The following is a 27,968-nucleotide window of genomic DNA, read 5'->3' on the forward strand; positions in this document are numbered from 1 at the left end:
CCCCCGCAAAAAAAGTTTCGAATAATAATACTACCATTTGAAATATTTTTCATTTTAATACTATTACTGTAAAAGTAAGATAATCATTAAAGACCATTTTGAAAGTACATAAAATAAATTAACTATAAAGAAATCACCTGGAGTCTCGCTGTTAGAACAGGCTCTGGTAACATTGTGGCGTATTTCATTCCAAGTTTTTTTGTCTTTGCTTAGGTTTTACCTTTTATACTCTCATTCTTCTGTGGACATTTGACTTTGGCAGACAATATAGCATGGTGGGTAAGGACTTTGGAATCAGACTATGAGGGTTTGGGGCTCTGATGCCAGCTGTGTGACCTTAGACAAATATTTACCCTCTCTGAACTTCGATTTCCTTATCTGTAAAGTAGTAATAGTACTACCCATAAGTGAAATATTTAATAAAAAAGGGCTTAGTGTGGGCCTGGCATAGTGGAAATATGCTAAATTTATTATTAGTAATGATCAGTGAAGTGTTTTAGTAATTATATTGAGTCCCTATTAAAGTTCTAGGAAATGCATTTGTATACAAAAGATAATTTTGAATTTTCCAAAATATTTAAAATTTTCACTGAATTAGGGACTCAGACACCTCATTCTTCTCTCGTCACTTTCAGGGATGTCTCCTTCCATCTGGGCTCTCATTAAATAGACAATCCTTCCTCTTGTCTCCTTCTGCTGGCATGCACCACCCTACCTCTGCAGTTACCCGCCGGACATCCTACTACTGACCACAGCCCCCTCCAGTTCCAGGCTCCTCCCTTGGATATTGCCACTGTGCCTGTCCTCTACTGTCATGGAGAACCTCTGGACTGTGCTGCTTTTCCTGTCCCATGTAGCTGTCACAAGCCCTTCACTTGAAAACCCCTCTCTTTCCCACACGCTAAAATTCCCTTCTCCACTGGCTCTCTGTCACACTAGCTGGAAACCCCCCAAAACTGAGCTCTATCTAACCACACAGATGGGTAACACTTTCAATTCCTCCTCAGTTGGGTTCTCCATGCTGCCCAACCCTTCCCTCATCCCCAGCTAGCGCTCTGCTCTCTGTGTTTTTAAATCCTTACTCTCCTCATTTTGATACTTCCCTTCGGAGGAGTTGTCAGGGAGGGGATGGAAGAGTAGGGAGAGTTAGTGGAGATTAGAGATGAGGGAAAAGTGGAGAGGGGGAAGACAGGAAGGGGGAGACAGTTTGGAAAGGTAGGACCAGGGGAAGGGGTAGAAGAGAGTGAGGGAGAGACCAGTAATAAGGATAAGGACTGGAGAAATATGGCGGGCCAGAAAACAATATGTTTCCTACAGTTTGTCCAATTCCCTTGTATTGGAGTTTTAAATTTTCTTGTAAGTATTCTGCCTCAACCAGCTTACATGTCTCTGAGTTTTGGAGAGAGGGGCTGTGGATTTGGCGGGAGATGATGGTAGGTAAAAGCAAGACTAATATTAAAGACTACTTTTCTTCCAGTGCTGGGAGTTTTTATATGGACTGTTCTGGCCATGAGGACAGTAAAAGTTTTAAGCTTTTTTAAAAAAATTAATTAATTTTGAGAGAGAGAGAGAGAATGCGATCAGGGGAGGGGCAGAGAGAGAATCCCAAGCAGGCTCCACATGGTCAGTGCACAGAGCACGATGTGGGGCTCGAACTCAAAAGGTGAGATCATGACCTGAGCCAAAATCAAGAGTCGGACGCTCAACCAACTGAGCCACCCAGGTGCCCCAAAAGTTTTATACTTTTAACCTGGTTTAGAAGAGGAAGAATTAAAAAGTGTGGTGAGCCTCAGATCCCTTTTGGAAGGAAAGAGACCTGGCTGGGGGGTGGGGTTGGGGGGAGAGGTCTGGCGTTGAAAATCATTTAAAAATATACACGTTGGTGAAGTAAGTGATGCCCTAATGCCCTGAGGAAGTCGACCAGACCTTGCATTCACACTGAGAGCCAGTCAGTGTCCCACAGGAACAATAATGATTCAGCTGTAAATGGTTCCCTTCACTGCAGTCTCACCTGGACAGCCTTGGGGTCCGTGTTACAGCTAATCACGTTGTGGTGCTGGCATGGCCCCTCACCCAGACAGTGTGGCAAGGCGATGCGGCACCAGTTCAGCGGTTGTGAGAAACAGAAACGCTGCATTGTGTATGCCACAGGGCCAGAGCTTGCAGATTTAGATACGTGCTGGGCCAGCAGCATCCGCAATACCTGGCAGCTTGGGAGAAATGTAGAATCTCGGGTCCCACCCCAGACCGACTGAGTTAGAACCTTCATTTTAACAAGATCCTAAGGAGATCTGTATAGAGCATTAAAGTCTGAGGACAGCTGCCTTAAACTTTGGCAAGGGAAGAGGACAGGGAGAGTAATGTGGGGAGAGTAATTGGGAAGGGTTCCCTTATGTTTTAAGAGGAGTGGGTGGGTCCTGGAGGAGTTGAAAGCGCTCACCTGCACGGCAGCCCCGAACACCCCCTTCTGCACACCCCCATCAATGCTATTTCTGGATCCGCAGCAGTGACTGCTGCCTCATCTCCACCTCTTTCCAGGGCTCTGGTGCTGGGTGGGGAGTGTGTCATATGATTTCTTGTTATTCAGCTAGGCTTTTAAGAGATAATCTCATCATCCTTAAAGTGATGTGGTGTTGGTCCTTTGTTTTGTTTTGTTTTGTTTTAGGTATAGTTTATATACAACAAAATTTTCCAACTTAAAGGATAGGATTTGATAAGTTTGCCCAAATCCGGTTGTGAAATCACCACCACAGTCATGGGATAGAACATTTCAATTGCCTTGAATGTTTTGGTTCCGTTTATTCTCATGGTTTTCCATTTTCTAAGCATACAGTGCTTTAAGAAATGAAATTATTATAAGGTCACCCATGTAATCTTTGGGTAAGTTATGGAAGAACAAAGAATTACTGTCTTATCAATGTGATTCAAAACAATCAATAAATGTTTTTGAAATAGATGTTTAGATGTTACTGTTTAAGGTAGGAGTCAAAATTTTCTTGCACCAAATACAGTAAATATATCGTGGACCATGGAGAATAGTAGTATCGCCAGAGAACTAGAGACAGGCAAGTTTCATCCCAGCTTTCAGAAGTGGTAAAAAGTAGATCCCAAGTAATATTCTAGGGCAGTTTATTAAATAGCTTGTTTATGTGCAAATACCGCAGAAAATATTGCTCCACAGAGGCCAGTAGTGTTTTCCTAAACACTTGTGTTAAACTAGCTTCATCTTTTGAGACAACAGTGAACTAGTAGGTCACAGGACTGTCTTAGGCAAAGTGTATCTTGATTTTAGCAGGACATTTGGCATAATCTCACATGACTTACAAATGAGATTCTAATATTTTGTAAATGCACTTATTCTTAGCTAAGAGTGTGCTTCGTTTGGTATTGTATGTAAACAGGCAAAGAGGATAGGCCATGAATCCAAATTAAACTGTCATGGCCTGTCCAGTAATGGAGGAACATAATAAAGCAATGAAATAAAAAGATTACTTGGGTGCTTGGGTAGAGGATGGATCATTGGGGGCAAGAAACAGGAGACAGATAGAGACTACTGTAATTGCCCAGAAATTGTGGGTGATAGTGACTTGGATTGGAGTAGTGGCCATGGAGATTGGGGGGAAAAAGCATATGGATTTAGGATGTGTTTTGGAGGTAGAAGTGATAGGACATTTGCCAGTGAATTAGATATGAGGGATAAGAGAGTAGATAAAAGATCAAGGGTGACTCCCAGGTTTCTGGCTTGAGCAGTTGACTGGATGGTGGGCCCTTTTCTAGATGGTCTTGTTCTATTCAAAGTTGGTACCAGTGACTTGGATGAAGGCAAATTCAAGATATGAAGCTTGATGAGGTAGTTGGCACATAAGGAGAAAGGATCAACGATTCTAAAAGATGTCACAAGACTGGAAAGCTAAAATGTAGTGGAAATAAGTGCAGAGTCCTACACTTAGCTTTCAAAAAAAGTACATAGGATAGAACCAGGAAGAGTAGCCTAATAGCAGTTTACAGCAGAAGCTCAAGAATGAAGAATGTGGCATGGCCACCATAAAAACAAACACTGAAATAGGTTGCCTTAAAGAAAGCATGATGTCCAACTCAAGTTAATACTCTTAACATGCTTTGTACTGTTGGGCCCGAAACTGAGGTGACAGCATTGTGCTTTTCTTGGCATACAGCCATTAAAAAGTACAGTGGAGGAACTGGACCATGACTGAGATGTAGAGCCCGAGCACTCCATCACAGGACAAAAGCTGGAAGAACTGGAGAGGTTTGGGTCAAACGGTACAGTCTTAAAGTGAGTGCCCATCAGATGGACCGTTTGGTGGGAGAGGGTTTCAAGTAGATTCAAGTAGGTTTACAGGATGAAATGAGGACCCAAGGGTAGAAATAGCAGCGGTAGTTTCAGCTCAGCCTCAGTTCCCGTGCATGGCACTTTCCAGAAACACGATGGGTTGCATATGTGTCCCCTGTAAGATAACTCTATAGATCTGGATGTCTGTGTGTTGAATGGAGCATAGATGTTTCCTGTGCTGGGTGCAAAGCTGGACAGGGTGGCCTCTAAGCTGTCTCCCTGATCCAGGAGTCTAGAATTGTTTCCTAACAGGCCTCTTTCTTCTCAGGGGACACAAACTCTCCGAGGATGTCCCCACACCATACATATCTTCAAAGTGTTAATGACACAAGGGTTCTCAGAAGTTCCTGACCACATTCTTAACAAGAGAACTCTCCTGCCACTGCTTCCCCAGTGCCCATGTCCAGACAGACACATGTTCTGAATCCCCTTCTCTTCAAGGCTAAACATAAGTCTGAAATATCAACATTGACAGCTCAGTTCCTATTGCTGAGGTTTAGTTCCCACCGGAACACCTTTTTCAGCATGCAGCTTTTGCCATAACCATGTTAAAACTTTTGGTCAATATGAGAAGTGTGTCTAGATATCCACATGAGACGAAAACAATGCATCACATGTTCCTCTCAGAACACGAATTCCAGCTTATATTTCTCTTCCAACAAACCACAACTGTATACAAATATCTAACTGGACAAACAGAGGCACAATCACAATGCTCAAGACAGGAGAAATGTTCAAATAAGTCATTACATTCTCTCCCAACTCATTCTTCCTACTCTTGTTGATGTTATGTTTTGTGTCTTTGACATCTCTGGATCCCCTTACACTATTATAGGATCTATGATAGCCAATTATAGAACTTAATGTTTCTAAGAATCTAGACAAGAAGGTGTCCTTCTCTAAATTTTAATTCTGTGAATACCACCAGATTCTCTTACAGCCTAAAGCAGTCTTAACATTTTACATACAGAATTTGTCTCTTATGACCTGATAGAAAAAGGGCTTTGTTTTATGTTAGTTTTCAGTTTTCGAAGGGAAGATTTATATTTTGGGAGGAATGGAGAAGATAGTCTTAGAGACTGGGTGGTTAAAGGCAGAGGTTGTCAGGCTCCTACTACAGGTCCTTTTGTGGGGGTGCAATGCTATGTCTCTTAAACATGGGAGTGGGAGGGTCGTTTCCTTCACCGTGGGAGGACCTCGCTGTGCTGCTGTTCAGTGTGGGGAAAAAAATAGGTGAACTCCCTGCTAATATTTTCCCTGACCAACACTTTTCTCCCACTTGCAAAAGAAAAAGAGGTGATAGGAGTTTATGAAGAAATCCTTTTCTTCTTGCCAAGGGCCACAGGCCAGCTGAGCATCACCTACAAAGAGATTCAACCAAGTAGAACATGTTAAGAGGCAACCATGTGTGAGAATCATGTGGTCCCATGAGCTACTTAGCTGAGTAACCGATGTTTCCTGATAATGTTTCTTTTGCTAATAAATACCCAGTTCTTCTAGGCTTAGGGCCTTTGGTTAATCATTATGTAGACGTTGGTAAGTCTCTCTCCTGCTAGGTACATAGTCCCTGCAAGGCCATGCTCTTTACTCATTAGCCTGGGGCTCAGTGGCAATATCCCCTCTCCTCCCCAGGTCAGTTGCGGGAGAACAGACTCAATGGGGGACATGTCGGTCATTCCATGGCGATTCCTAAAATGACATCTATCCTGTCCCCAACTGGAAGTCCATGCTATTCTGTGTCACACAGAATTTCTCTGTGGCTTGTTGCATGCTCATGTAGGAGTTGCCAGTGTGTGTTCAGTGTCCCAAAAAATATGAGTAAGCTCTGAGTGAACTTCATAGCTTGCTTCTTTAAAATAAATATTGTTTATCTCTTCAAGATGAAAGAAAAGTCATACCACAATTGTGTCCTATATCTTCCTATCTGGCAGAGCATATAAAATCATGTTCCATTACCATATCTCAAAACTACTGGATTGGTTAATAAATGCTTGCTCTTAGTTTCTTGAGAAACTATCTATTTCTCGAGTCCCTCAGCCAGAATAGATAATAAGGGACTTACCCTCTTAATCACCCTCCTACTCAAGGATCTTAGCTAGGTCAATCTGTGTCTGAATGCACTTTCTTACAATCCTATCTTAACCTAAATTCCCCTTTTTATTAGCTGGTCAGTTTGGTCTTCACCCAAAGTGTTAGGTTTTTGTATTATTTCTCCCAGTGTTTTGTTTTACCTCTACTGAGCTCTGTCCCTCTTTTATGTTTTGTGGCCAGTCTCTGGCATTCCATTTACTTTGCAGTTAACCATTCTGTAGTCCCCACTTATCTCCTGATGGCCACACTGCACACAAGAGAAGCAAACTGCCATGAGAGATATAAGACAAGAGAGAGCCACAGAGCTGTCTTTCTGCCTGGGGCAAGGGAAGGCACCCAAGGAGGTGACATCTGAGCTGGGCCCAAGGGCAGTGGTTCAGAGGGTGTGCAAGGTGGGGGAAGGGTTGGGAAGAGAGAGTCCACACATGATGTGCCAAGTACCTCTCAATGGCACTTGCTATAAAAATCATTACCTTAATTACTCAAACGTTGAATCAACTGCAGTAACGTATTGTTCTAAGGTTATATTTCCCTACCTCAGGAAAGAGAGTGGTTTCACTATGGGGACTAGAATTTTTTTCTTTTTAGTAAATAGGCTTTATTTTCAATTACTAAATATGAACCAAATGATTCAGAAATAATCTGTGTAATCTCCTGCATCATTTTAACTGTGCTTTTTCTTGAGGAGGGTTTGATAATGAGCCGGATGTACTAAAACAAAAACATGAGGTCGTCATTCAAAAAAGTCTTTTTATTTTTCTTATCAAAGTTTTCCCATCAGTTAAAAGAAGTGCTTTTTCTTTAAGAGTAAGGTACCAGGTGCAAAAAAAAGTGGATTATCTTTGTGGTCCAGTGTATAGATTCAAAAGTAGCCACAGAGTCATTAGAGTAATTAGATGAAAAGTACCTTAGACATCATTGAGCCTGTGTCTATGCTATAGGTAAGGAATCTAGGGATGGGAGAAATTGAGCAAGTTGCCTAAAGTCACATAGTCATTGACCTAAGAGTCACAAAAGCCTTTTCCTCAGCCCCCACCCTCACCCTATCCCCTCACCCCTTTCTCACACTTTCTCACTCGGATGTAAGGGAAAGTGCATCATAGACCATAAAAGCTATCTTTCATAATATTGTTTGAAAGTCATCTCAACTGAAATGACCTCAGAGAGCTATTTAGACTTTGAATTATGTAGGGGATTTGCACTGTTAGGGCTACTCTGATTCTAAATAGCAGTTCTTTATTGGGTAGAACATTTTTATTCAGGATTTTAAAGAGGGCATGACTAATAGTTCCCAAAATTTGGGTGATACTAACGAATAGTGTTAACAATATAAACAAGCCTTTGCCCTTCTAAAAAATGTAAGGTCAGGGTATGTTCTTTTATAGTTATTACAAGACTTATTTTCTTTGCTTTAGGATACTTTTGACTTCTGTGACACTGCTGTCTATATATTCAATAAACCTTCTTTTGATCTGTTCAAAGGAAACAGGTAAGCTGATAATACGTCTATTTTGTGAAAGCCAGGGTACTGTGAACAAATGATGCCCTCCCAGTTCAGCCACCGATTATTGAAGAGCACGTTGGCCTACAGTCACTCGAAAACCTCTAGTGGTATTTACCCAGAGAAATAGATACAGCACCATAGAAATTAAATTGTCATGAACATTGAGAAAATAGCGTTGCCATTTAAAGTGAACCCTCAATTATACCTGTTTTTCTAGTTTAAGATGACTCCATGTGAAAGGCTTCAGTTTTTCCTTAGTTCTTTATAAATTCAGAACAAGGATCCCATGTTTTGATATTATAACCTTCACGATTTTAAAAGTAAACAGAGCTTTCATTCTTTTTTGTGTATATTCCAAGGAGAAAATGTTACTCCCAAGGCAACGTGGGAGTGAGGGTACTGTGGAAAGGCTCCAAGTCCTGGGCAGTGTCCTACCTGAAGTGTTTATTTTCTATTCCTGGGACGAATGGATTCTGTTTGTAATACTCTGACTTTTACATTGGCTAAAACCACATTGGCCAGCTATTATTGTACATAGACGGCTCCATTTAACTGGGACATTTTGTAATAGATGGAGGATCTACCATTGTCTAGTTTAAACACCAGTCTTATGAAGGATTAAACAAAGGTTTAATTATAGTCTGACCCATATTGCTTTCTGTAAACATTTTGAAAACATGAGCTGAACCGTCATAAAGAAATGTAAACATGTTTTTTTAATGAATGGTTTAACAGTTTAGTATTTACTGAGATGAGCCAGTTGAACACTTTAGGATTTTGCTGTAGCCAAATTATTCTTTTGACAGATTTATCTATTGGTCTCTTTTGTGAGTGGCATATCTTTGAAGTAAATTTTACAAATGATCAAAATTCTGATGTTGACTATTATGTTTCTAAGTTTGTTACTCTATTTAGGACACATGAGGCATTCATGGAATATTATTAAGATAATTCCTTGTTAGCCTAATCAGTTCATGTAATTAATTCAAAAGGAAACTTTCATCTCAGTCATCAGGATTTTTATTTTTAAATCAAATCTTTATTTTAATGATATGCACCAAACCTGAGAATGAGGTCAGAGTAGGAATTTCCCCCCAGTAAAGTAGGAAGACTCTTTGAGATAGTCAAAAATAAGCCTTACGACCTAACAATTTAATTGGAATGCTTTTGTAGCCAACCTGAAAAAGGAGAAATAGTGGTCATGTCTGACATTTTAAAATGTCAAGAGGTTGCAACACCTTAACCCTTGCAAAGCCATAAAGGCCATTTGTGTAATTTTGAGAAAGACACAGAATAACTTGGGGAATAGTCAATAGAACGATGAAATCTTGGCTTTCTTTAGCTTTTAGAACGCTGTCATTTCTTGTGTCCTCAACTATGATTTTTAAATAGGCTGCATGGTTTATGAGAAGCTGGGAGAACAGGTCTTTGGCACCACAGGGAAGCTCGTAATCTTCGGAGCCACCTCTCTACAGAACACTGGAGGTAAAAAGAACTCGCTTTTCTATACATAACTTTGAAGTATGTGAATATTATTATCTTTTCTAATTCTGGTGGTTGGGTGGCCACATGAATTTTAACAAAATGGAAGCAGTGTCCTTCTCATTGCTTAAATGGCACAAGGAAAGTGAAGCAGAGAGAGCCCTTACTCAAAACCAAGTATACTGAGTATCTAAAACTGTCTTTGTGTCCTATTGAAGGTCAGTGTAAGAACAGGCTGTTAGCCTTTTATGCAGCCTGCAACGTGAGCCTTAGTATCTCCTTTCTAACAATGTTCTCATCTTCCTCTAGCAATGCTGAGCTACCTCTTCATCGTAAAAAATGAACTACCCTCTGCCATAAAGTTTCTGATGGGAAAGGAAGAGGCATTTTCGTAAGTTATGGACCATTTTTTTTCCTTTGTGAGATAACTAAAATATTTTTAACTTAAATGTGGACTGACCAAAGTTTGTGTTTTCTGAAAACCGCAGAAACCCTAGCTTTCCCTAGGTTGTTTTTCTCTTTCTTCCTAGCTCCAACACATTTCCCTGGGGTTATGTGAATGAAAGAAGCAGGGAAAGCTATTTGAATATGAACACTTAAAAGGTAGATTTATCTGTCATGCTGCAAACAATAGATGCTACATCTCCCCAAGCGCCTAAAATCTATGTCTGGTTTCTAGAAAATAGAACAGATAGGGAGTATTTTTAACACAGAAGTATATTTAACACAGAAGTGGAACATGCAACAACATGAAGACCCTAGTCTCTGTCTTGGAGAGCGAAATTTACATGAGCCAACTGGAAGACGCTACAGCTACCTGACATATCCCTTGTTTTGACTTCCTCTTTGACTGCTCTTGTTAGTCTTAGTTTCTCTGTTTTCTTTCAAGGGAGAATCCTAGAAGCCAGAGTTCCTAGTGGTGTAGCACCAGGGCTCCAGGTCAAGTACAAGAGATTAGGGAGAAAGCAATGCCTACCTGTGGTGACTTGTTTTTCAAGGGTATTAGCCAAACACAACAAAAAGGAACTTCTCCTTAAATAATTGATCAGACATGTTGTAATCTGACTGAATGCAGTGTATGCATTCAGCTTTGAAACCAGGTAACTAATTCAAAGGAATGCCACAGTTAGTGGATGGGGGAAGGGGAAATAATCCCTTTCTTCCATCACTTGGGAGAGACTGTAGTAAACAGGAGTGGTTGGTTGGGTTATAGTGCTTGGGTAAACCTGAATAATGATAGAAATTCATGGTAAAAATTAATAATAGCAAAAAATAGCAAAATAATAATAGCAATAATAGAAAATAACGATGGCAAAAAAATTAGTAAAATTGTGAAATGTTACATTTGAGAAAAAATAATACTTCCTAAGAAAATATGACCCAACCACTTAAATGCCTTTTTCAGAGCCTGGTATGTGGATGGCCGTGTTTTGGTGGTGGTAGTTACCTTTGGCATTATCCTCCCTCTGTGTCTCTTGAAGAACTTAGGTAAGGAAAGATCTTGCTTTTATCATAGTCTCTACAGTGCCCAACCCAGATGAATCAGAAACCTAATACAAATGAACAACTTTGCCCTCTACTTTCCCTTGTAGGGTCAAGATTAAGTGAGTGATAAATTACAAGTATTAATCAGGCTTTACTTTAATATGAGATAAAACACTGGTCAATATGTGACCTCCTTAGCAATCCCTCTACTGGGCTGTGGAGGGAAAAGGGAGGTTCTGGGGTCAGGAACACACACAGTGCTATGTCCAATAGTATAACCTACAGGCTCCTCTGAGAAAAGTTCCAAAAATGGAATTCTCCTTACACAAAATCTTATATATCCTGATTATTTAGATACGTAGATTTTAAAATCTGTTATCAAGACAGAAAGTTGCTTATATTTATCCCCAAAAGTATTATGAATCACTCTTAAATTATCAGTCTAACCATTTTCAATTATTTGCTTTACTGAGGAGGAAGGAAGAAGTGAAAAGTCAAACTCAATAGATAATCACTAAGTCCCATCCATTTGGTTCTGACACTTTTTGTGTGTATTCAGAGACAAATGTGCCTGATGTTATGGGAATTTTACACATTGAGTAATGTGGCCAAACTGCTATCCAATCCAAAATGCATTTCCTTTAATTCTGGGCTAACTCAAGGCAGACATTTACCTTTAAAAACATTTTTTTTTAATGTTTATATTTATTTTTGAGAGAGACAGAGTGTGAGCAGGGGAGGGGCAGAGAGAGAGGGAGACACAGAATCTGAAGCAGGCTCCAGGCTCCGAACTGTCAGCACAGAGCCCGACGCGGGGCTCAAACCCATGAACTGTGAAATCGTGACCTGAGCCAAAGTCGACATGCAACCGACTGAGCCACCCAGGCACCCCTCAAGGCAGACATTTTTAGATTAACGTTCTTCCCCAAATGATTGCTAACCATAGTGTTTTGTATGAAAAATATCAAGCCTCTGTAGCTGTTCTGTAAAATCTATAAATAGATATTTCTCTCTTTTTTTTTTTTAAATGTTTTTATTTGTTGTGAGAGACAGAGAGAGAGAGGGAGAGAGGGAGATTGAGAATGCAAGCCAGAGAGGGGCAGAAAGAAAGGAGAAAGAATCCCAATCTGCTGATAGCGCAGAGCCCACTGCAGGGCTTGATCTCAAGAACTGTGAGATCATGACCAGAGCCAAAATTGAGAGTTGGACGCTTAACCACTTGACCACCCAGGTGCCCCTATAAATAGGTATATTTCTTTAAAAATGACTTAATTTTCTGGTTTCGAGGTCTGTGTTTTGGCTTTTCTATGTATATACACATAGCTCTTTGCAGTTTAAGGAGGGAAGGCCTCTTCTTCTCCAGGGATAAGAATAGCGCATCCTCCCAGAAACAACTTAACTCTGCCCATGTGGAGGTTACGGGGTTGGGGGATTCCAAGGGCAGCCAGTGTGAAGATCCCCAGATGCTCAGTTTATTCCTAGAAATCACTTCATCTCCTCTGTGCATCCCCTTCATCTGAGAAGAGAAGCATTATAGCTGATATTCACCACGTGCACAATAGGTGCATAGTAAAGAACTATTGAGTAGATCAGAGTCAAAGAGTAAATGGATTTGGCAATAGGAATCCATCAGAGTATAGCAAAAGAGAGCAATGGCCACATTTGGGAGTCTCTTTTTCCCTAGATCTGGGAATCTGCGTTGTCTGGTGTTATCAGCAAAAACTGGAATCAAAACATTAATATGATGTTTTTATTTAAAGTCACCATTATATTGCCAAATCAAGTAGCACTCTCAAGTAATAAGTCTTATATTTACATAAGCATATTTGTATATTATTGGAACTATGCTTGAAATGATGCATTGGAGGAAACAAGGTGATATGTGAAATAATGACAATAAATTTTTTCAACTTTTCTTTTAGGGTATCTTGGCTATACCAGTGGCTTTTCTTTGAGCTGTATGGTTTTTTTCCTAATAGTGGTAAGTGCTGACGAAAATGGTTGGCTTGGTTTTGCCATAGTACAAGGCCACACAGCAATTTTTCATTGTTTGGCTTTATTTGATAAAGTCTATATTGTTTTTCCCCTATTTCTTAATACCAGGTTATCTACAAGAAATTTCAAATTCCCTGCATTGTTCCAGAGCTAAATTCAACAATAAGTGCTAATTTAACCAATCCTGACATGTGTACACCAAAATATGTTACCTTCAATTCAAAGGTAAGTTTCCCTATCTTTTAAATATAATAAAGAGCATTTTATTAAGGGAATTATATTTTTCATATTTGTAGTTAAATTGCCTTGATGAAAATATTCATTCTCGATAAAACAGCATACCAGTACTTCCAAATTCCCACAATCTAGAGACCTTTGGGAAATAGACAAATATTATATTTCATGCTCCGTCTTGTCCAGTTTACACATAGGGCAACTTTAAGCTTTCTCTGCGAAAATCTCTCTCTGGATAATTGTCTCAGCTCCTCTCTTGCTTGTATATCTTTAAAAATGATAAATAACATCTTTAGCCCACTGCACCTTATCTGCTGGTGGCAGAAATACAGATACCACCACAAACTGGCACTTAAGAAACTTGCATACTGTTGAGATATTGTTACTAGTATGGGGAACAGTGGACTATAGAACCAGTCAGGCTTGGATCTAAATCCTTAGTCAAGTTACCAAACCCTGTGAAAAACAGGATTCTGTTCTGTATCTTACGGGATTTTTTAGAATGTGCCTGGTATAGTGCTCGGGCAGAACTGGAGCATGATATATTGTTACTTTTCTTCCTTTTTGCATAAGAAGTCTCACTGAGTTTGAGTTTTAAAAAGCCTTATTATCTAAGAAAACTAAATAGATCTCTCTCTCTCAACTCTAATGATATAGCCAAAGTAGTGAATGTGGAAGTAGTTTTCTTTTTAGAGCCACCTTTTATGTCTGATTTGACACGCCCTATAAAGCAAAGAGCAGTGAAATAGAGGCAGAAGTCCTGGGCATGTCACCTAACCTGTTGGAGGGAGTAAGGAGAAAAGCAGTGGTCTGTCTACTAATCAGTGTTGTTGTAGAGACTCAGTGAAATAACGTAGGAAACATGCTGTGTGACCAGCCAGCATGATGCTATGCCTGAAGTATGTGAAATATGCTATAGGTGAGGTGAACCTCGAACCCCTCTGTGCCAAGTGCCTAATGTCTCTAGCTAGATAAGACCTCTTAGAAAAGCTGCTTCTATTTTAGAGATCTAAGCCCTCCTAATAACCAAATAATCCAGGGATTCTGAAGAGCTATCAGACAAAAAGACAGCTCAGAACGGGGCATCTGGGTGGCTCAGTCTGTTAGACATCCGACTTGGGCTCAGGTCATGATCTCAGGATTGATGGGTTCGAGCCCCGGGTAGGGTTCTGTGCTGAGCTCAGAGCCTGGATCCTGCTTCAGATTATGTGTCTCCCTCTCTCTCTGCCCCTCTCCAACCCACTCTGTCTGTCTCTCAAAAATAACTAAACATATTAATAATAATAAAAAATACTGGAGCTGAATAATGTTTATGGTAAGAATGCTTTTTCTTAATGTTTATTTCTCTCTTCCCAATAGACCGTGTATGCTTTGCCAACCATTGCGTTTGCTTTTGTCTGCCACCCATCAGTCCTGCCGATTTACAGTGAGCTTAAAGAGTAAGAGATTTTTTTTCTCCCCTTAATCATTTTTCTCCCCATAATCTCCCTCATTAATGGGAAAAGCCTATATTAAAATAAATAGACTTGTATAATGAACCCCACAGACTCATCACCCAGCTTCAGCATTTACTTTCTCACATTCTTGAGCAAGTAGTATATTTAAAAAAAAAAAAAAAAAAAAAAAAGAGCAAGAAACATCAGAAAGCTGCAGCATATTTTGACCATAAATATATAAAGCGGCCAAGTGTGTGGACTTTTTTGTTAAATTGATTTTTCAGATACTGTGTTACTTAGGCGAGTTCAAGTATTTGTGTTGCTTTACGTAGCTTATGCTTATTTTATAAGTGTATAATAATAATCAGGTTGCAAAATGCGCTGTGTCTGATTTGCCTCTTGGTTTAGATGGAAAAGGCTGTTCAATCAGGCAGAAAGAAATTAATGTTAAGGCCACAAACTGGACAAAAGTATATTATTATTCATTTTAAACTCTTAAGATGATTCTATAGATACGTTTTGATTGCTGTTCTTGAGAAAATTAAAGTCCTGCTTATAAATTCCATCCTGGGTTCTCTTTTTAGCCCACTGTCAGCAGACTTTCCATACAAAAATAGTCATCATGGCATAGTCTTAAGCTCAGCAAATGTATACAATATAGCTGTCTATTTCCATTTTGAAACAAAAATAAAATAGATGTCATTTAGCATTGATTCACTCAGGACTCTTTCATATTTAATTGATATATGGGTAAATTTTGAAATACCTACAGCTACCTATGTGTACATCAATCATAATGTACATCAATCATACTTTATGATCCCATACTTAGGGTATTTACATATGTCTTTAACATCTTTTAAATTTAATAGTCCAGCTTTTAATTTGTAATTTTCTGATGTGTGTAATTCTTAATTTTTCTTGTTTGCCATATTTCCTGTTATGACACAAACAACAGTTAGGACTATCGTGGTCTCTTATTGAGCACAAGTCTTGTAGATTAATTATTTGGGCCATTAAAGCAACTTACAGGTTTGTCCAAACTCTCAGGGTAAACTTGACCTAAGAGTTAGGAGCCCTTCATCATCGTATCCATGACCACTTGTGTACTAATCGCTCTGGAAACGGAGACTTTCTGGTGCATCCCTGGGCTACTTAGTGGGAAAAAAGGAACCTAAACTGCAGCTTTAGCAACAGAACACCTGAGTTCAAGTTCCAGCTTTGCCCCTGATCTCTGGGGCTGGGAGAACAGCATCTGAATTTATTCTGCCCTTTTCCTCGTACATGCTGAGTATGGAGATATCAAAAACAAATACTAAAAAATATTCTCTGCCCTTCAGATGAGAACCTGATATTCTTTCAAAAGAATGGGGAAGAACACTCAAGGGATTGTTAGTTCCATGAATCTCTCTGTCACAATACCCATTTGGTATAAAAGAAGTTATTCTAAGCTGGCGAAATTGCAGGCGGCAGGGGAGGGTTCAGTAAAGGGAGGTAATTTCAGCTGGTCAGATCTGTCCTAGCCTGATAGAAGGCTGTTATTATTCTTCAGTATTAACACTGGCGCTTAAATTCAGTAACATGGTTGTTAATTTTTAAAGTTCCTTTATCTTTGTTCATAGTCGATCACAGAAAAAGATGCAGATGGTTTCCAATATCTCCTTTTTCGCCATGTTTGTTATGTACTTCCTGACTGCCATTTTTGGCTACTTGACATTCTATGGTAAGTGGCTTCTGTTAGCACACAAATAGAGGTGTTTGTAAATAAATCAGTGAAAATTAGTATCCAAATAACTTTTAACATGATAGCCCAAAAAAGTCACAAATCTACCCATTGATTTTGCTGGTGTTTCCTGATACAAATGGTGATGATTCCTTTATATATCTGTGCAGACTGCACAGTAGAATAATTACTGAAACAAGATACTGTATTTTTTTTTCTCCTACTACTGTCTTTAAAAGAAATTGCATTTTATAAGTATTCCACCTTTACCGAGGAAAGTTTAAAACTATACCAGAGGAGGCTTTCTTAATTGCTATTGTGAATTGGGTCAGATTCCATTAATAGAAAAGAGACAGAGACAGATTTTGCAAGTGAGAAAGAGCAGGGCGCTACCCTCCTGACACTTGTGTTAATTAAAAATAAAACGCCTGACTGTTCACTGCAATTTGGAGCCCTGCAAAGATTTGAAGGAATGGCAGAGAAGGTTAAAAGGAATGAAACCTGAAAAAGAGATATACTGTATTTCATTTGTAATTTATTGACCTTGTATGAATAGTTTACCTTCTTTTACTAAGTCTTCATCCTCTCCTATTCAAATTATCCTCCAGCTGTATTTAACATGTTTCATTATTATTATAATTTGGGACCTGATTTAAATTTGAATACATATATTTCACATTGTTCTCTATTAAATAATATTTCTCTGGGGCATTTTTTTTTCATAAACACAAATGCCTCAAAATTTAAACATGTTTAGAGATGATTAATTCAGCCTGGAGAGAAAGGCTACCCTGATTATATAGTTGTATTATTACCGTTTTCACAAGCAGTGGCAGACAGCATTGTCTGATGAATCCATAAATGCCACATTAAATTTTTGCATAAAAATGGTGTTTCTAAGTTTCCTGCAGAGTTGCAAGCCTGGGAGAGGGGGTGGTAAAGGGAGGGAGGGAGAGCTTCATGTTAGTTGAACAGTCTCACTGTTATCTTGTTCAAGCTTTGAGTTTTCTTTGCAAATCCGTTTCTTTTTCCACATAAAGTAGAATGCAAACCCTTTCATACTCTTAGGTTAAAGTGAAAGGCTCAGCTATTTTTAGATGGTTATGAGTTTTGAATCAAGAAAATTAAAACCAATGAGATTTTTATTACAACCTAGGCTCCTTTTTCCAAAACTGAGGCCAGTCTATGGCCCAGCATAGAATTGGAATCCCACCCCCAGACTCTTGAGATTGTTTCATTCTAGCTTTGGTTGTCTTTGAAATAACATTCAGAAGCTCAGAGTTAAGAAAAAGTTCAAAGTGGTACAGAAGCTAAATACTTTTTTTAAATAAGAAAACCATACATGAAAGAGAATTACTTCCTGATTGTGGTGAAGTTCCATGAGAACCTCTGTTGCTTGGCCACTGGAAGTTGTGTGAAAAGAGGAGGGTTTGAAAAACGCTCTATGTAGCCCATAGTCCCCTCAGCAAGACTGCAGCAATTTGGCATTGTTTGATGAGTGCCAACAAGGGAGGGAAAATCTAGATTATTAGAAGGGTTTTTAAAGCATTTTAAAACATTTTTTAAAATATTAATTTTTGAGAGAGAGGGAGTGCGTGTGAGTGAGGCAGGGGCAGAGAGAGAGAGGGAGACAGAGGATCCAGCGTGGGCTCTGCACTGAGAGCAGAGCCCAACACGGGGCACAAACCCACAAACCCTAAGATCATGAGCTGAGCCAAAGTCGGACGCATAACTGACTGAGCCACTCAGGTGCTCCAGAAGGGTTTTGTTCTTCAGCTGTATGTTATTTTTAATCCCAATTCACACCTAGGTTGAATTTAGTATAAATTAAGCATCCCGACACTGTGTAGCTTCTTTCTAGTGATTACTATAAATTCCTTTTGAAGTTACATATGGACAGGTGGAGCATGTCTCACACGGGGGATTTTTCTTTTCAACTTTATAAATTGTTTTAATGGTTATTTCAACACCCAGAACATTGCTTTCCTTGCCCTTTAGTTTATAAATTCTTTGATGTTCAGAAAAACTGTCATTCGGCCATGTGCTTTCTTTCTAATACTCTCTTTTCCTCGGTTTAGAAAATGTGCAATCAGACCTCCTTCACAAGTACCAGAGTAAAGATGACATTCTCATCCTGACAGTGCGGCTGGCTGTAATTGTTGCTGTCATCCTCACAGTGCCGGTGTTATTCTTCACGGTGAGTAAAAGGCCTCGGTGCAATATGAGAAAAGTTGAGGTCTCGCCTTTCCTTCTGTGTTAAGGAGGCTGTTCCAGAGAAAGCCTGCTGCAGGTAACTATCCTGTGTCACTGAAACTGTATCAGGAAAGGACCCCGAGACTCGGTTGAGGCTCTTCAGAAAGAAAGTAGATCAGTGAGATAGGGTAGCCTTTGATGGAATGAATCTTAATTCTAATTAATCTGTTCCTCCTTTACAGAGAAATGTAGATAGAATGTTTGAATCTTGATTGTCCATGATGAGAGAACATAAAAGGACCAGAAGAGAATACTTAGTCATAGATAAAAACAGAAATTACCAGGGGTGCCTGGGTGGCTCAGTTGGTTAAGTGTCCAACTTCGGCTCAGGTCATGCATGATCTCATCATGGTTCGTGAGTTTGAGCCCTGTGTTGGGCTCTGTGCTGACAGCTCAGAGCCTGGAGCCTGCTTCGGATTCTACCTCTCCCTCCCTGTCTCTCTCTCTTTCTCTCTCTCTCTCTCTCTCTCTCTCTCTCTCGGCCTCTCCCCCACTTGTGCTCTGTCTCTGTCTCTCTCTATCAAAAATAAATAAACATTAAAAAAATTTTTTTAAAAAGTGGGGGGCACCTGGGTGGCTCAGTTGGTTAAGTGTCTGGCTTCAGCTCAGGTCATGATCTCGTGCTTCATGGGTTCAAGCCCCATATCAGGCTCTGTGCTGACAGCTCAGAGTCTGGAGCCTGTCAGATTCTGTGTCTTCCTCTCTCTCTGACCCTCCCCCTCTTGCACTCTGTCTCTCAAAAATGAATAAACATTAAAAAAACATATTTATCAGGGCCCCTGGGTAACTCAGTCAGTTAAGCTTCTGACTCCTGATTTCGGCTCAGGTCATGACTTCATGGTTCATGAGTTTGAGCTCCTCATGAGGCTCACAACCCTCTCCCTCTCTCTCTGCCCCTCCCCCTACTCTCTCTATCTCAAAATAAATAAATAAACTTAACACACACACACACACACAGAAATTATTCCCCACAAAAGAAAACTACCTATTTATAAATAAAAATACCTGCCTGAAATCAAGACCCCTGGTTGTAATACTGCACAAGGTCTTAGAAAACACTTCACAGATTCCCATGCACCAGTATGTTCGTTTCTGCTGAGAATGTGAGGGTTGCCAGGCCAGAGGCCCTCACAGAATCTTTGTTTTTTGATCCTGTAGGTTCGTTCATCTTTATTTGAACTGGCTAAGAAAACAAAGTTTAATTTATGTCGTCATGTCTTGGTTACCTTCATACTCTTGGTTATTATCAACTTGTTGGTGATCTTCATACCCTCCATGAAGGATATTTTTGGAGTCGTAGGTATGGCTTTATTTTATGCTCCTCATTCTACAACAGCTGCTTAGAATGCTACAGTTTCACCGTAACAACTTCAAACTTTTTTTTTTTTCTTATTTTACAGGAGTTACATCTGCTAATATGCTTATTTTCATTCTTCCTTCATCTCTTTATTTAAAAATCACAAGTCAGGATGGAGATAAAGGGACTCAAAGAATTTGGGTATGTCTCATGCTGGCCGCTCTAAGTTTTCTGATTAGTTTTTCATTTAAATTTACCAAATTAATAGTCCATCTCCACCACCTAATCCTACTGTTAGTGACCTCAAAAGGGGACACCAGTCCTATAGTTTTCCCCTTTGGGAGATTTAAAATATCACATCAGAATCTTCTCTATTCTCTCAAAATATATTACTCTTACTGTGCCTTAGATTTTGCTCTGAGCTAGGGTTAGGGCCAGCTGTCATCCTATTTCTCTGTAAGGCAATGCTTTGTCTTTATCAAGACAGGAAAGGGAAAGAGACTCAAAGATTTCATGTAGCCCACTGTTTTCTGTAGAATTCCTAGCCATGCAACTCCTTCCGACAACCCAGGGAACATGGGACACCTTAATTAAGGTGGCTGAGTTAGCTTAAAGAGCCTTTTTATGATTTGACAAAAATACTTTGGAACAACAGACCTGGATTCAGAAACTACCTTTCTATATTGGGATTCTTGTTTCCAGGTCTAGTGAAGTTCAAAGGCATCTTGGAGGTGGTGCACTTGGAGACAGTGAGGGAAGCAGGGGTGAAGTGGCTGCTACATGAGTACCTTCTGGAGCACCATTTTGTTTGGCCTCGGAGAAGGCTTCTCAGCTGCCCTCCCAAATAGTGTAAGCGCTCCAACTGCACGTATTACAGAGTCAGCAGAGATGTAGGCAGGAGGGATCATCCTTGTACATTTAGGAGAGGCAGCACCGATGCTGATACAGCACCTACCTCCCCAACAGGATTATCCCTGAAGCCGTAAGTCCCAAACCCTTCTAAACCTTCCCAGTAGGGGTTTCACAAGGACAGAGAAGGAGCAGTCACTTTGGCACAGCAGTAAAATATACTCAGATTAAATCAGAAAATGGTAGAGGCCTGTTGCCCATGAATTCGCTGGGCCTCCCCAACCCTGCTCCCATGTTAAAGCTGGTCATAGGATCTACCAGATAGCATTAGACAAGGGATCCTGTCCATGTGGGGCCCCACTGGGAGTCAAACCAGCTCTCTGATGGTAAAGTCTGTACAACTCCACCATTCACCTTTTCTCCTTCCCTTCCTTAGCTCTGTCCTCCAGGCTCCAGTCCAGCCCCTTGGCTCTTCTGTTGCTTTATCCTTCTCCCTGCAAAGCTCTCCTTGGACACTTTTAAGGCCAAGCAATTTCTAACCTCACGTTCTTCCGATTCTGGATTTAGTAACCTATCCCCACGCTGGCCTTCCTCAACCCTTAAAATAACTTAGTTGTGGATACTCATTTCCTATTTCACTTGATCAAATCTACTTTGCTCTTATATATCTTTTCCCCCCACTTTTTCAAACAGAAATGTTTGCCTGCCAGCGATAACCTAGGTTGGTTGGTAAAAAGCAACAAAATGACCTGTATGGTTTTAAAGGCCATTTTTCCCTTTTAGTTGTAGTCTGAGTTTGAAAGAAACTGTAAGGATACCCAGTGTGTTACAGAATGGATTCATTCTGAGGTGACCATGAAGTCAAAGAACTAGAATGGAGAGGATGGCCCTGCATAGCTTAGTCCTTGTTTCCCCATCCTTGGAGAATCAGATCCATACAGCCTTGGAATGATTCTCACAGGTCAGCAATGGCTGTAACAAACCCCAAATACAAGGGGACACAAAAAGAGAGGGAAGGCATTTCTATTTTTTTCCCAGGTGTATGTGGTTGGCTTCACTGAAAATAACCCTTGCCTTTGTGTTGCTCCAGGCTGCCCTCTTCTTGGGCCTGGGGGTGTTGTTTTCCCTGGTCAGCATCCCATTGGTCATCTATGACTGGGCCTGCTCATCAAATAGTGACGAAGGCCACTGAGACCAGCTGAGGACAGGAGACATTTCCAGACCGCTGCTCGGCCATGTCACCCCACATCAGCAATCTTCATCACTTCTTTTTCAAGTTTACAGAAGCAAACAGAAATTCACAAGATACTTAAAATGGAATAACATTTTGGTAGCAAAACAGAAACCAGTTTCTATAATGGTTCCAGTCCCTCTAAGATTTCAGATCAATTTAAGGATTGTGGATATTTTTTTTTTTTAAGTTTCATGCAATTGTGTATCTCCGTGCTCTTCACAGTTATTTTTCACTCTTCTAACTCTATTTTTTTGTTACTTCCTGGTCCCTTAAAACTTTGAAAACATGATCATCAATCATGTTTATTTATTACACATCCAGATTCTGTAATAATTTTCCTGCCGATGTTCCACTCACATCATCTGTACCTTTTTAGAAAAGAATCTTGAATTGTATATAGTTATTTTGCTTTACAGAAAAAAAAATGGTTTCATAAGTATTTTGCCTACTTTGGTTAACATAGCACACAGGGATACTTGTAAGAGAGTGACAGGGTGTGTGCCATTGCTGGATCAGAACCTGCCCAATATTTGAGGTGGCTCTGATCACCCGGTAGCCGGGGGCTCTAGCAGTCCAGTGGCCTCATTGGTACTACATCCTGCTTTATGCAGAGACATTCTGCAATGAGTGTTCTCAGCTGGGAAGGGGGTGAGAATGACTTCTTACCTTGGTAAACATATTAAACCACACATTTGGGTTACCTAGCAAGTGAAGTTTTGTTTCCCTCTTGGCAAATTGTGTCAAAGTTACTCTAAGCTGAGTCACCTTCCATTGAGGGAGACCCATGACACCTTTGTAATAAATTGAGAAGCAAGAGTATCCAAAATGCTTAAGAAAATATTCCTCTGATACAAATAGCCTTCAACCCTACACCTGTATTGTTGAAAGGAGAAAAAACATTTTCTTAAATTATGAACCCAGCAGCTTTTACTCATGTCCACCAGCTTTTTGCACAGGGAATAATGTGTATCTAGCCAAGGACGATCTAAGAGAAGTAATTCCTGTTTTATATTGGGTACTTTAGGGGGGTCTTTAAAAGACTTGTTTTATATCTATAAATTTAGGTTATTACAAATACAAGATTTTTGTACCTTAAATATAAGCCTCATTCCTATTTCTTCTCCATTAACAATCCACCCAGAGTCTTGAAAAAAAAGAAAAAAAGAAAAAAAGAAAAGAAACATAGCACCCTCAGAAATAGCCTTTGAGAAGAACTTGTGACAAAATCAGTGTACCTTGCTTCCCTCAGATGGGGACTCTGGTGCCTGTGCTGTTTCTTCTTCTTGTCCCTAACCAAGGAGTGGGCCATTACTGCCTGCCTGATGTGACCCACACAGAGGACAGAGTTGCCTCACACTCTTACCCCAGCCCCACTGTCCCCTAAACAGGGTAGAGGGAAAATCCACAGAGACTGAAAAAGAAGAGAGTTGGGGACAAGTCACACAGCTTGGAAAGTTGGGGGAAAGTGAGGAAACCTAGAACCACATGTTCCCTAAGCTGGACAATCACCTGTGATTGGACAGTCTATATCACACAGTAAGAAATGTTTGTGTTCTGTGAGCTGGTCTCTTGAAACAGGATTTGTATTTCATTTATATTCTGGTTAAATTTCTCAAAACACCTAAGTTCACCGAGCACGGATTTCTTATCCAGAGATCAGAATCTAACTGCAGACTCTTAGCAGGATTTCCAAGCACTTAGCTCTGAGTTCTGTTCCTCCTTCACTCAAATCCCCAAAGGCCTCTGCTCACCATTCACTGGGAGTAACCAGGAACTGTCCGCTCCCCCTTTACAGACTAATGTCCCATAGAAAAGACATCATCAAAGTACCTTGTTGTGATCCTCTTTGGGAGAAGGAAAGGTTGTTTCCTGCATTTCCTGGTAGGATCATTATAGCTTTTAATGTAATGCTCCTGAATTACATCCACATTAGGTCAGACAGAGTCCAGGTAATTAGATATGAATGCCTACCTATACATGAATACCTAACCTAGTAAAATCCACAGCCACCTCTGTCCCTTTCAGCAGTATCTTCCATATTGGATGAAAAGCAAAGCAAGTCCTTTGGCCCTTGGAGGCTTGTCTAGAGCACTGAGTAGTGAAATAGCCAGGTAGTGGACTGACCCTCCATAAAAAAATACATAGTTTAGTTTACAAGCAATATTAGGCTACTTTGTATTTTCCTCATTAATTTATAACAATTCATTTTACACTCACAAAGTCAGTTTAGAAAATTATCATGAACTCTTGGGATGTGTAGTGGTATTTTTGGATCTCTGGATTTTATGTGTCAGCACAAGGAATTTTTATTATTATTTAAAATATTTATTTAGAGGAGGCACGTTGTTGATGTCTGTGATACCATGGGTTTTTAAAATCTTTGTGTGTGATCTAAGTTCATTATCAACTGAATATAATAGACCCCACTGTTCATTTGTTATATACCACTGATTAATTACATCATTTGTGTGGGATTAGCTGTCAATGTACTGCAATAATTCTTGTTCAGAATAGTGAACTGGTAGCCAAAAATACATGTATCACAGATGTTAGGTAGAATTTAAACAACAGTCAAGTGCTATAGAAGTTTTTTCTGCTAAATTAGTAGACTAACGAATATTATACCTTAGCCATTGGGAGCAGCACGTTTTCCTTTGGTAGATAGAACCTTAACACTAGTGAACAGTGCCAGTTTCATACTTTGGATTTAGAACTGTTCTCTAGTTCTTATAACACAATATACTGTAAATCCCTAATTTACTTAACGTTACTTACTGGGAGTGGAGTAGTAAACTGTGTACAGGAAAGAAATCTAGTCTTGTTAAACACGGGCTGTCCCCAATTTATAAGCAGATCATGTTACAAAGCCCTGTTAGTTGGTTGTTTGCAAGCCAGAATGTATTTTCCTCCAGGAACTATGTTATACATGTTGTTTAGGCTCCCAGAGCAGCTAGGAAAGATGATCAGACCCATGGTTTAGCAGAATAGGATAATGTAACATGATTGCTAAAAAGCCTAACCACCAAAAATAATATTGTTTCTAAGGAGTATTTGTTCAGAGTTGCCAAGAATATGTCATTCCTGTGAATGAAGTCTGGACTGCCCACGCCAGCCACACACCAGCTGCTGGATGGTGGGGGTAGAGCCACCACCAGTTAGTGGTGACTACAGTGGCCTGAAGCAGGGTGTCCAGCACAGGAGGGGGAGAATAAATCCAGGGCCACCAGAGAGCCTGGTGGTAGAAGGATGAAGGAGGATGAGGGGACCTCTTGTGGGCTGGAAACCACCAGGGACGTGCCTCCCCTGCTATCCTTTCTTTTGCCTGGAGTTCTCAGGCTTGGCCTGACTCTTCTGTTCGTAGGACCTGTTGCTCCTATCGTTTGTCTCCTTCCCTGCCCATTACAGAAGAGGATGTTGCTGCCTAGCTTCTCCTATATGCCAGTCGTTGAAGCACACAGCACTTTTAATGGGTTTAATGCTAACAAACCATTGTTTAACTGCCTAGTAATCAGATCGGTGTAAAAAAGCTCTCTGCTGACCTTCCTTCTTTATACTTCCAGACCGTGTTGAGAAAGGTGCACATGGGTGATGGTCATGGGGCTGGGGGTGGACAAGGAGCTGTGGTAAGATTGCTCAGTGTCTCAGGGGACACGTGAGACAGTTGCCCTGCAACGGACTTCTTTCTGGAGTTGGACTCAGGCCTCTAAGCCAGTGGTTCTCAAAGTATGGCCCCCAGATCAGCAGTGACAGCATCACCTGAGGCCTTGTCAGAATGCAGGTTCTTGGGCCCCACCCCAGAACTAATGAAATCAGAAGTTGTCAGGGTGGAAGCCTTCAGCAGTCTGGGTTTGAATGAGCCCTTTGGGCAATCTTGATGCACATCAAGTTTGAGAACCACTCCAGGTCACTTTGTCTTTCATTTGTTCTCCCCATTAGTCCTACCTCAGAGTATGTTACCTAGGAAACGCTGGTGCAGGTGCACAATCATAAAGGAAGGCTGCCTGCACTCGGGGGTATCTGGGCTGAGGCGCGCTAAGATTACATTTTTTGAAGCTGCGAAGGAGGTGAGGTGTTTGTGTGTGTGTGTGTGTGTGTGGAGAATGAAAACACACTCTGTACATGCATTCTTGGATACTGAATTTGTGTCATGAGTAAGCTCTCCACAGTGTTGGTGTACGTTGTGTAATGACCCATTCTGTCCCTCTTTTAAATTGAATTCTCTAGAAAGTTCTGCACTTCATAAGCATCTCCAAGCTGCTCAGAAAAGGATGTAGAGCCCAGCTCCATTTCAATAGATCGGAATGCTGAAGGGCACATTTATTGGAGTGGGGAGGAAGTTGATGATAAGATCAGATTTGATTTTATGCCTTAGAGCAAAAGCCATTAGTTTCCCTCAGTTTATCAATGTAAATGGCTTGAGGCTTAGAAAGGGCGGAAGCTTTAAGAATAGAATTCCTCCATTCTGGTTGTGTAAACTTGTAGCTGCTCTCAAAACAAAGAAGGTACAGACTATATCATTTAGCAATGCTAATACATGGTTTTCCTTAGGGATGGCAGATCTGAGAATCCTTTAGCGAAGAACACACTTCCTCTAAAATACACACAGCGGATTATTTATGATGACATAGGGCTTTCAGGTACAAATTGGGAATGGGGTGGCTAACAACTGAAAAATATCACTAAATCTAAAAGGGAAAGTTCTTGAAAATTGTAACATTCACAAGGCTCAGACACTCTCCTTTAGGGTTTTCTCAGAGGAAGGGCTTTGAACTGGGCCTGGCTGTCTACAAGTTTGAATTTGTGTTTTTAAAAGGAAGAATCTATGCAGCTGAGGTTTATTGTAGGAAGTACTTCGTTTGTATGTAAATATGTTGTAAATAAACAGGAGGCTGTATATTTTTTCAGTCGTTGGTCCACACTGAAATAGAAGTCTGCATATCAAGAATCTAGTCTACATATCAAGAACAAATGTTGTCCTAGATATTAGTGGTTTTGTTTGGGAACTAGACAGATTTACATTTTCTCCCAGGTAACATTGTTCTCTCAGTGTAAACTTGGAATCTAAAAATCTTAATTGTTTTAGAAAGCAAAATGTCTGAGAAATAGCTGTATTGATTTCTTATACTGGTATTAAGCTCAGTTATTTAAGAGATAATCCTCTGAGCTACAAATAAGGAATATTTAAACCCAAGTTATTGTCATATAGATATACTCAAAATGACAAATTGTTTCTTCATACTGCTCTTTCACTGTTAACACTGATACCACTATACAGTGTTTATAAAAACAGAAGTTGGGGAGAATTTTTCCAAAATTGAATTGCTGCATTTCCCAAACTTTGGGATCTTTGAAAGGGGGGAAAAACCTGCACATTAACTATGAACACGAATTTGAAGGGGGGGGGGGGGAAGGACGATTTTATCAAGTTTTTGAAAATCTCGCATGTCTGCCTTTCATTTTCAGTGTTGACGCCAACATAGACTGTCTGAAGCCATTTTTACCCAAAACATTTGAATCTTGATCATTGGTACTTAATCCACTCTCCAGAGTCCAGTTGTATTTTAGACTTCATATAAGTCCAATATATGTAGCACACCACAGTTTTATTAATGTAAAAACTTGTAAATGACTTTCAGATGGGTGATAGAAGTGAATGTCACAAGTCAAAAAATTTTGCTATTCATGGTTAATCAAATAGTTTATTTTCCCCCCAGGATGTGGTGTAAATAAAGAAATATAAGAAGTTCTGTTCTATAATTGTTCTGTTAACATAGTTTTTAAACATTAAAAATGTGAACTAAAAGTATTTTTGAACTTGCCTTCATTCTTTTGGGATGCAATACTGAAATGGGGGGCATTTGGTTGTTGGAGACAGATTTGCACACATTTGTCAGTGTTCTAGAACACTGTATGTTCATGAGAGCTTATATTTACCTCCCCAAACTTAAAGTACTTCTGATAGAAATCTATCTGATCTGAAACATTACATATTTCTCCATTCCTTGTAATCAGAGTAGGTTGAACATAATTCTTT

At 40.0% G+C, this 27,968-nt stretch overlaps 1 protein-coding gene across 2 annotated transcripts in view; it reads left to right on the plus strand.

Annotated features, from left to right (window-relative positions):
* The window catches only part of SLC38A1 (solute carrier family 38 member 1), a 69,831-nt gene extending 42,091 nt beyond the window's left edge, over positions 1-27,740 (plus strand). For both annotated transcript variants that reach the window (XM_058743041.1, XM_058743040.1), the window contains exons 6-17: positions 7,858-7,931; positions 9,339-9,431; positions 9,738-9,819; positions 10,834-10,916; positions 12,836-12,894; positions 13,017-13,133; positions 14,502-14,581; positions 16,201-16,301; positions 18,380-18,498; positions 19,713-19,854; positions 19,955-20,052; positions 21,791-27,740. In XM_058743041.1, the coding sequence (XP_058599024.1) occupies positions 7,858-7,931; positions 9,339-9,431; positions 9,738-9,819; positions 10,834-10,916; positions 12,836-12,894; positions 13,017-13,133; positions 14,502-14,581; positions 16,201-16,301; positions 18,380-18,498; positions 19,713-19,854; positions 19,955-20,052; positions 21,791-21,892 (1,150 nt within the window). In that variant the 3' untranslated portion in view covers positions 21,893-27,740. The remainder of the gene's footprint in view (positions 1-7,857; positions 7,932-9,338; positions 9,432-9,737; positions 9,820-10,833; positions 10,917-12,835; positions 12,895-13,016; positions 13,134-14,501; positions 14,582-16,200; positions 16,302-18,379; positions 18,499-19,712; positions 19,855-19,954; positions 20,053-21,790) is intronic.
* Positions 27,741-27,968: the final 228 nt, after the last annotated feature.

This window comes from Neofelis nebulosa, chromosome 8 (assembly GCF_028018385.1).
Source record: "Neofelis nebulosa isolate mNeoNeb1 chromosome 8, mNeoNeb1.pri, whole genome shotgun sequence".
Lineage (NCBI taxonomy): Eukaryota > Metazoa > Chordata > Mammalia > Carnivora > Felidae > Neofelis > Neofelis nebulosa.